This window comes from Phaseolus vulgaris, chromosome 3 (assembly GCF_051622355.1).
Source record: "Phaseolus vulgaris cultivar YP4 chromosome 3, ASM5162235v1, whole genome shotgun sequence".
Taxonomy (NCBI): domain Eukaryota; kingdom Viridiplantae; phylum Streptophyta; class Magnoliopsida; order Fabales; family Fabaceae; genus Phaseolus; species Phaseolus vulgaris.
Genome location: NC_143500.1, coordinates 12,927,472 through 12,938,016, shown reverse-complemented (window position 1 = coordinate 12,938,016; position 10,545 = coordinate 12,927,472). Strand labels below are relative to the sequence as shown.

The 10,545-nt window shown below is 34.9% G+C and overlaps 1 protein-coding gene across 1 annotated transcript; it reads left to right on the top strand.

Moving 5' to 3' along the window:
• Window positions 1-9,358: 9,358 nt before the first annotated feature.
• Window positions 9,359-10,200, top strand: LOC137839101 (uncharacterized). Its single transcript, XM_068648231.1, has 2 exons — window positions 9,359-9,463; window positions 9,538-10,200. The coding sequence occupies exons 1-2, from the start codon at window positions 9,359-9,361 to the stop codon at window positions 10,198-10,200; spliced, it is 768 nt and encodes a 255-aa protein (XP_068504332.1).
• Window positions 10,201-10,545: the final 345 nt, after the last annotated feature.

The following is a 10,545-nucleotide window of genomic DNA, read 5'->3' as shown; positions in this document are numbered from 1 at the left end:
AACTATTCATCCTTTCCTCCCCCTCCCCCTCCCTCTCCCCAACCCAGTTTCGTGCACTTCCCATATCCCTAAAAAAATATACAACCCACTCCCTCCCAAAAGAACAATAAGCTGTAGAAAGTAGGAATCATAAACAAAAAGTGCATTGCCAATTCGGATTCTCTGCCCTTTAACTTTATCTCCTTCATTTTAAAAGTCTTTAGCTTCTCTTTGCTAATTGGAATGTTTTTCTTTAAGAAAACATTTGTTGCTCGCTTATTTCTATGGCACAAAACCCTCAATATTGTGTTTGGGTCTGATCTATTCCACTTTCCTATAGTAGGAGGCATTGGAAACTTTTGTCCATTACCTATCAAACCTATCCCACTTGACTCACAACTCATAATGCTCAAATCTTCTATTAGTTGTTCACTACTTTGACTCATCAATGTAATCACCCCCTCCACCACTGCAACCTCTTCATCCACTACATTCTCTGTTATTAATCCCTCCACATTGTTGCTGAAAACTCTCTTCAAATTCTCAAAGTGCTCTCGGATGACCTCGTGGTCATATCGGTTAAACACCCGTGAGCTTCCACCACTACGCAAAACCGTAAGTGGGAAAAAGGGAGCAACTTTTACGAGTATTGAAGTCAAGCACGACAACTATAGGAGTGAAGTTACAGGTCCCTTATGGCAGCATCCTTCTTCTTCAATAGTTGCTAAGGCAGTATCTTATACCAACCAAAGGATTGTTACGTTGAGGGAACCAAAATTACGTGAGGTATATTAGTGATAGTCCACTTTTTTTTAGCTATCATATGCAGGTATCCTTCTAAGGCTATGATATAACACCCACAAAAACACACTTTATGAGAAGAAATTGAAGCTTTCTTTTTTTCCTATGTACCAAAAAAGAAAAAAATTGAAGGTGCTTTTAACTTTGAAGGGGGAGGCACAAGAAACTACAAATTCTTTTATAACATGGATTTAAAGTCTCCATAAATGCGTACTATAAGATCAATATAAAACTTAAAAAGTGACAAGTGATACGAAACATTCTTGTCCTATTGATACAAACCCACATATGACTAAAGACACAACAAGAAAATTCCAAAAGGGTCAGTCATCTCAAGTTACAAAGTCGGACCCCACCAAACCTCGAGACAACATCAGCAGAAGAAGAAGGTATAAACCAGAGCACCTAAAGTTCTTCTTGCTAGTTTTCTTAAATGTTTAGAATATATTGTAAATAAGTTGGGCTCACATGAGGGTCCAAATAGTAAAATAAGCAAGAGTAGGTCTATATAGCATAAATAGGAGGTGAAGATATAAGAATGGCCCCATGAGAAGTCCATTAGGGTAGGAAGGAAACCCTAGCTTCTAGAATGATGCATAAGGTGCGGTTTCGACTAAAGTCTACCCTAGAAACCGCACCATTTTTGCTTCTTCCCCTTCTACCCTCATTCCTTGTTCCCCTTTGTAAAAATAAGTTGAAATTATAGTAAAGAAATTATGCACTATTTTTGTGTGAGTTATGAGTGAGTGAGTCTCCTCTAAAATTGGTTTTATCTTGTGAGATATGATGCTCTCAAGTGGCGGTCTCCTTTCACTCATCTTGGTGATTCCACCCCATCAAGTGGCGTGATACATCCTTGCTTCACCGTCCATAAGTTTTTCTTTCATCATCTCTTCCATTAATCCATTCCTTTTCATGTTTGTGTCTATTCGGTTTTGTTATTCTTGTTCTTGTTTCCTTATATGATTATGCCCATTATATTGTCATCATCACCATTTAATTGTGTTTTCCTTTTGCCTTTGTAAAATGAACCTTCACATCTACTTAACCACTTGGTTAAGTTAATGTCGAGTGAAGATTTTCCTTAGGTTGTCACCTCTAATTGTCTAAAATTCAAATCTAACTAAAGTGTCACCATAAAAATGATCAATTATAAAATCAATTCACATCACCTATCCAATCATACTCAGCAATATATCCCATATTTTACCTTTCCACGAGTTTATCCTTATCAGGAAATAATAATGACATTTTTTATTATGAAAAAAGTACTCAAAGATTATAAATTATTTTCAAGAGTATCTGATAAAAAAAATTTAATTTATTTTTAATTATTAATAATGATCTACTTCTCTTTTTTTCTAATTACACGTCAGATTAAAGGACTATATCAGTGCTCTAATTGTAGAAAGTGCATATATTCCTCACGTGACATTATGCATGCTGGTTTCACTAAAATTTGATCCTTATATTCTATATTTAACATTCAATTTAATTGATACACACAATGTGCACCTAGTATAAGAGACCTTATCTTATAAAACTTAGAACTCAACACGCTAGGATTTCCTGCTCTGCTGCACCAAAGTGAGTAACTTTATTGTTTTCTTTCAACATTTTCAGTTTTCTGCTTCTTGGGTCTGATTGAATTTTCCTCCTTTGATTTCCCAGAGAAGTGCAAGTGCCAGTTGTGAAAACCCTGGATCCCAAGAGTAAGGCTGAGTGTTATGGTGTCTTCTGCCTTACCTATGATTTGAGGGTTGTAAGTGTCTCTTCCCCTCTCTAAAGTATTTCAACCATGTGTATTTCTTAGTTTTAGCTTGTCTTAATTCAAATTGCGTGTTTTGTTTTGCCCATGATTCTCTTAGTAAGTTCCCCACTACAGATTGATTTATGGGGTTTTCTGAGAGGTTTGTTTGGTACTTTGGAGCATAAATTTGTTAGATGTAGCAGTACTATTGTTGGATCTTGGTCTATTTGTCGGTCATAGCCAACCATTTCATAGTCCTTCCGCGTTTGGTCTAAGAGTAATGTTATGTTTAAACGAGTCAACATAGATACCACAAAAACACCCAAAAGAATTGTATGTAACTACTTCCTTATAGACTTTATACTTAATAGATTATTTGATAAATATAAAAAATATAATTATACAAGTTTCATATAATAAATAAAAATTGTATTTCTAAATAAAAAATATATTATCATGTATATATAATTTTAACTTTTTTTAAATAAATATTTTAAAATTTAATCTAGTTCCCCTTAATTTTTTAATATCCAACAATATAACTTTTTCTTTCCTTGAACTTCATGTTGTTGATCTTATACATTGTCATATATATAATAGTTATAAATTATATTATATATACATTAAAATTATCCATATTTATTTATTAGTGATTTTATAATTAACTAGATAAAAAAATCAACATTTTATTAATAGTAGAGGTAAATTGAATAAAATAAATAAATAGGATAATAATTAAAATTAAAAGTTGAATATAATTGATATTTTTCATTATGCTAAATTTTATATATCTTGTTTGTGCTTGCAAGTTAGCTGGTGCAAATTTGAAGTGACCGTTGACTCTCAAACACACAAGGACTTCAACTCCTTCAAAAATCACTTCTAAGATTCCTCTAGTGTTAAGGTCCTTTAGGTTAAATTTGTAGTTTTTTCTGTTGAGATAAGTATTTGGGTTTTGTTTATTCCATCTAATATATTATTGAAGCAAACACACAAATTATGTGGCTTCACAAGACTATCCAATTAAAAAAATTGGTTTACAACCAATTTATTACCAATATTTTGAGTTGAAAATCACTTTACAAGTTAAAACTAATTTCACACCATTGTGATATGGTATGACAGTTTTATTTGATAATTCTTATATAGAGCGGTGTTATAATGGCTAATAATTTCATCACTACTATATACATATATTCTATGCATAAAAATGGATTGAAGTTGAATGTATGAACGAATTCATCCTTCAAGGAGACTTAGCAAACAATTCTTTACTAGAGTGAGTGAATTTGTTTCAAAGGCAATGAATCAAACTTTTTATACTATAGAAGGAGGGATAAGGTGTCCTTGCATAAAGTGTGTCTGTGAGAAAATTCTTCTAGCATCACATATGAGGGTTCATTTGCTACAATATAGTTTTAAACTTAACTACACGATATGGGTTCAACATGGAGAAGAAATGTAAAATGAGGACAATGCATCCAGTAGCCATGGAAGAACAGAACCTGTTGATAACATTAGTTCAATGACCAATATGGTGTATGATGCATACAACAAGAATCAAACATAACAAGTCATTATGGTCACATGGAAAACGATGATGAATATGTAGAAGATTCACCTAATGCAGAAGTCCAAAGGTTTTATGATATGTTAGCAGCTGCAAAGAACCCATTTAAGATGGTGCCACCGAGTCAAAATTATCAGTAGTCATCAGACTACTAGCAGCTAGAACGAATTGTCATACACTTGAAAAATGTATAGACCTAGCTCCCAAAGATAATTGCATACCAAAGAACTACTACGAAGCTAAAAAAATTGAGTCAAGTCTTGGGTTGAAAGCCCAAAAAATTTGATTGTTGTGAAGTTGGGTGCAAGTTATATCACAAGGATGACAATCATTTAACTGAATGCAAATTTTTTCATCTTTCTCGGTATTTTCCTCCCAAGGGTGACAAGGGAAGATACAAACAAATTCCAAGGAAGAGAATGTTTTATTTGCCAATCATCCCAAGATTGCAAAGACTGTATGCATCAGTGGAATCTGCTAAGCAAATGAGATGGCTTTTTGAAAACAAAAAAAGAAGATACTGTGACATCCATGTGACAGGGAAGCTTGGAAGCACTTTGATAAGATATGTCTGAATTTTGTTGTTGACCCACGACATGTGAGACTTGGTTTATGTCCCGATGGGTTCACTCCTTATGTCCAAGCTTCAACATCCCCATATTCTTGTTGGCCTGTATTTCTTACTCCTTATAATCTGCCCCCAAAAATGTGTATGACCAAACCATACATGTTTCTAACTTGTCTCATACCTGGCCCAAGTAACCCAACTAAAAAAATAGATGTCTACTTGCAACCTCTTATTGATGATCTTAACCAATTGTGGAATGAAGGTGTAATGACATATGACATCTTTACAAGAGAAAACTTTGTCATGCGAGCTTGCTTGATGTGGATAATCAATGATTTTCCAGCTTATGGCATATTGTCAGGATGGGAGACTAAAGGGAAATTAGCATGTCCTCATTGTATGGAGGACACGAAAGCTTTTACATTACCACATGGTGACAAAAGTAGTTGGTTTGAATGTCATCGCTTATTGGCTACTAATCATCCATTTAGGAGAAGTAAGAGAAGATTTATGAAAAATAGGATTGTGTTGGATGGGCCTCCTAATTTCCTAAATGAAGAGCAATTGTGAGAATTTATCTGAGACTTTCCAAAGGTGACTGATGGTCCATTTGATACCTTTTAGGGTATGGACAATATCATAATTGGACAAAAAGATCAATCTTTTGGGATCTACCATATTGGAAACACAATTTGCTAAGACACAATCTTATGTCATGAACATTGAAAAAAAACTATTTTGATAATGTCTTCAATACTGTGATGGATGTCAAGGATAAAACAAAGGACAACCACAAGACAAGAATGGATGTTGTTGAATTTTATGGACGTGGTGACTTGGATTTGGTTCAATTACGAAATGGGAAGTTAGGAAAGCCAAAGGCAAACTACACTTTCACAAAAAAATGCAAAATCAATTTATAAATGGATTACAAAGTTAAAAATGCCAGATGGATATGCCTCTAACATTGCCAGGTGTGCAAACATTGGTAAAGGGAGTATGCATAGTATTGAAAAGTCATGATTTTTATGTCTTCATAAAGTGTTTACTACCAATTGCATTTCGTACATTACCAGAATTTGTTTGGAATGCAATAGCTGAAATAAGTCGATTTTTCAAAGATTTATGTTGTAAATATTTGAGGATGGATGATTTAATTTGAATGAAAGCCAATATATTTATCAGTATATGTAAATTGGAAAGAATCTTTCCACCATATTTCTTTGATTCAATGGAACACTTGGTTATTCATCTTTGAACCGAGGCAATACTTGGTGGTCCTGTCCAATAAAGATGGATGTATCCATTTGAAAGGTAATCACCCAATCCTAAATTTTATTATTTATAATTATTGTTCAATACTTAAAACTTGACATGTGGTGTATGTTGATGAGAGATGCAAAATGATCAGTGACTAATTTAACAAGGGTAGAAGGTTCAATATGTGCATTCTACTTACACCGTGAAATAATTTACTTTTGTTCTCATTATTTCCAACATGCAAGTTTTTTGTCAAATACAAGTTAGAGAAATGATCCTCGAACTAGTTCAAATGAGGGAGTTGAATCAACATTGTCCGTTCTCAACAAATGTGGCCGCCCTAGTGGATCATGCAAAGAATATTGGTTAAATGGTGATGAATATCGTTCTGCCCATGTACATATCCTCATCAATTGCAATGAAGTTAAACCAATACTTGATTAAGTTAAGTACAACACAATTTGTATTGATTGTGTTTAAAATGTAGTGTATGACTGATTACTTATTTATTTCAAGATTGTTCTTACAAGTTAACAACAACAACGAAGAGGGTTCAATGAGTATACATAGACATTTTCCAGAATGGTTTAAAAACTACGTAAGTGTTATTTAATTTAATAAATAATTAAGTGTTATTTAATTTAACAACTATGTGACTATTTCATAGGTTTATGATGAAAGGAATAGGGTGATTGACCTAAACATGAAAACATTAGCTTGGTGACCTAATTCATCTGCAACATCGTGGAACATGTACTTCGTTAATGGATACAAGTTCCATACAAAGTCATGGATTGAAGGCAAGAAAACGACAAATTGTGGGGTGCATGTAAAAGGTGTAACAGAAGGAGGACAAGATGACTTCTTTGGCGTCATCAAACATATTTATGAATTAGAATATCTTGGCTTGAGTAAGAAGATTCCTCTTTTCTTTTATGATTGGTTTGATCCAACCAATAATAGAGGCACCAAAGTTCATTCAGAATATAACATTGTAGAAATCAAGATGAGTGGAAGATATATTCCATATGATCCCTTCATTATTCCACAAAAAGTAAGACAAGTTTACTATGTGCCTTATCCAAAGATATGCAGGAACTTGTGTGGCTGGAGCATGGAAATCACAACAAAACCCCGAGGTCATGTTGAAATTGATAACATACAAGATGATTTACCTTATCAGTTTGATGAAATGCCTAATGTGTTACCAATTAGTAGAATTGAGGAAGTAGAAGGCTTAGCTGACACATTAATTGTTGCACTCGTCAATGATGATGTTATCGAAACAATATATGATGAAGATGATGAAGATGAGGTCAATGAAGATGAGGTCAATATATGCCATTATTTTTCCAGGAGAAATGCCTAGGACTAGAGGAAGGGATGGTTCTATTATCAGACATAACAAATCTAGGCATGGATTTCACACATCTATGCATGGTCGTCTTGCAATAGAACTAGGGTCCATTCCTTATTCTGACCCATCATCCTAATCTCGTTTTCCTCAATCCTTCACGCCTTCTTCGTCCACCCCTTCTTCTTCTTTGATCCCTTCTTCCTCAATCCCGTCCTCATCCTTTCATTCTGCAGTGCGACAGGACAATGTTCGTCCTTGTACCTCTCGTATTATACCAGTCTTATCGCCAGTGACTCCAACAGTCCAATAGTTTTCTACTCTGACACTCTTTCCCACTTGGGGTCCCCCATTACAGTCCACATCTACTCCCTCATTAGTTCACTTCTCTAGTGCTCCATCTATTCATGTGACTCCTCAAATTCTAGTGCAACCCACTCTTACATCAGTTCAACCCATTCAGGCATCAGTGCAACCCACTCATACATCAGTTTAGCCTACTCAGACATCAATGCAATCCACTCATACATCAATTCAGCTCACTCAGGCATTAGTGCAACCCTCCCCTGATATGCCAGTACAACCCACGACACATCATGATATTCCTAATGAAGAACATGATGGTAATGGGAGGGTCATCATTCGACCAGTGGGTAAAGGGTAAGTTTATTATCACATTGAACTTTATTGTGAATTGTTTGCTATGCTTCATTTTTAACATTTTGGTTTGCATATTTTGTAGATAGACATCTAATCATTGTGCTACTAAGTCAATTGGGCATGCAATTAGATCACAATTTAGGGGTCCTTACTATCACTACGACGAAACACCAGAGGAAGTCCAACTTAAATGGTGGACTAAATTTAAGGTGATCTTAACATAGCATTTTCACTCAAAACATTTAAGCATTTATTATATTCATTAACTTTTATTTAAATTTTTTGTTCTTTTTACAGTCTCGAGTGACTTGGGCCCCTCATGATGAGTGACAAATTAGAAAAGTGTATAAGTCAAAGATGAGAAAACGCCTTTCTAATATGCTTGGTAAAGCTAGGATGAAAACAACAAGACCTAACTAGATTAGTGAACAAGCATGGATTGGTCTCTTGGACTATTGGGATTCGAAAAAGTTCAAAGAACAATCAATCCAAAATAAATTGAATAGGTCATCAACTCATGGTGGGGCATTGCACTCTATTGGTCATAAACCACTTTTCGGCATTGCATAAGCTTAAATTTAGTAGATAATATCTAATTTTGGTAACTTTTCCATTTATTTCAGGAACGAAAATTTGGTTGGTTGGTTGAACCCGATGAATTATTCATGGCCACACACACTAAGAAGGATGGACTTGGGTAGATAGTCGTGCAAAAAAAAACTTATGTAAGTTATTGCTCTACTTTTGTATACATGATTTATATTCCTAACATAGTATTGCCCCACTTACAATTTTTACAATGAACTAGAAAACGTACTATGAGCTATTGAAAGCCCTCCAACCTTCAATACTTGCTCCTTCCAGTGATTACTTTTCTCATAGTGAACAACTTCATCAACAAGTGAAGCAAGCAAATGAAAGGGTCCATCAAGCAACTCAATTATTTGCTCAAGCAAATCAAAAGTGTGCAATGTTGGAGTATAAAATAAAGTTCATGGAGCAAAAATTAACCATGATGATGGAGCGACCATAGGGTGTCACCTCAACAAGCACCAGTCAGGTTCACCCTCACTATGCTCAAAACTCTGATGATCAACCCCTGCCTTGAGTTCATCATTTTGTAAGTTTTCTTAAAATATTTCTTAAGTTTGGTTTGTAATTTCTTATGAATTACTCGCATTGCATGCATGCTTGTGTCTGCATGTTTTTTTTTTTTATAGTATTGTGATGAGTGGGTGTGTTTATGCAGTGAAACTCTGTGATATAAGCAAGGGAAAAAGGATTATGCGTAGGGCTTCATGGTTCTCTTTTTTCTGTTTTGGGAAAGTTGCTTCCATACCAATATAGCTCACTATTGCAATTTTGTGAGGTACGCATATATATGCATGCTCTGATGTGTTGCATTTGCATGCGTCAATGCAATTATATGATGGTGTGAATGTGTGGGATGATGATGATATTGAGAAGTCATTATCTAAATCGAAGGGATATGAATGTACATATGCGTTTACTACAGATGAGGTAAAGTTAAGTTTGTAAAGTATTTTTAAGTTGTTTGTTAATTAGTAAATAATTTGTTATGATAACTTTTGTAGGTATTTCGTACTCGGGATGAGCTCCTAAAGTGGGTTAGAAAAGTTGCGTTTGACATTGGTTTTTGTATTGTGATATTGAGATCGGATACTTCAACTAGCCAACGAGGAAGGAAAACATTTGTGTTATTAGGTTGTGAGAGAGGAGGTCAATACAGACGATATAAGAAGGATTTACAGGTTACTGAGAGTGGAACTAGGAAATGTGGTTGTCCTTTCAGATTACGAGGATATCCCGTAAAGAGTGGTGAAGGGTGGATATTGAAATTAATTTGTGGGTCTCATAATCATGAGTTGGCAAATACATTGGTTGGTCATCCATATGCTGGTAGGTTCACATGTAGTGAGAAGTCAATGCTTATGGACATGACAGACAGTTCGGTGAAGCCTAGAAATATTTTGCTGACAATGAAAGAGCATAATGAGAAAAATGTGAGCACAATAAAGCAAGTTTATAATGCACGATATATGTACAAAAAATCAGTACGAGGTGATAGAACTGAAATGCAACAACAATTGATGATGTTACTTGAGCGTGATATGTATGTCCATTGGTCTAGGTTTGAAAAAGGGACGAATGTTGTGCAAGATTTATTTTGGACACACCCTGATTCAGTGAAGCTATTGAATGCCTTTAACAAATTCGACACATCATCCAATGTGTAGAATTGCCCCATAACTGGGAGGTGCAACAAATTCGACACATCATCCAATGTGATGGTCAACTCACCTACAGGCAGATGAAATGAATTTGTCTATGGGTGCCACCTTTCTACAAAGGCACACAACAGTCCTTTGTCTATCGTGTCATAGCTTGCCCCAATAAGTGCAGCTAAACCTGACAACTCCACTGCAGGTAGTATCCGAGGATGAGGAGCACCCATCTTACTCATTTTTCGGCCATGAGACACCAATTTTAACTCTCCTCGATCCTAATTTAACCAACCAAAATTATATACAATTTAATGAACGAAAGTCATATCAAATTAACAATGAACAAGTATCATATTA

Bases quoted from the DNA above. Each gene is read 5' to 3' on its own strand.
- LOC137839101 (XM_068648231.1), top strand. From the start codon at position 9,359: ATGCAATTATATGATGGTGTGAATGTGTGGGATGATGATGATATTGAG. The intron at 9,464-9,537 runs GTAAAGTTAAGT...TAACTTTTGTAG, and splicing joins ATGCGTTTACTACAGATGAG to GTATTTCGTACTCGGGATGA.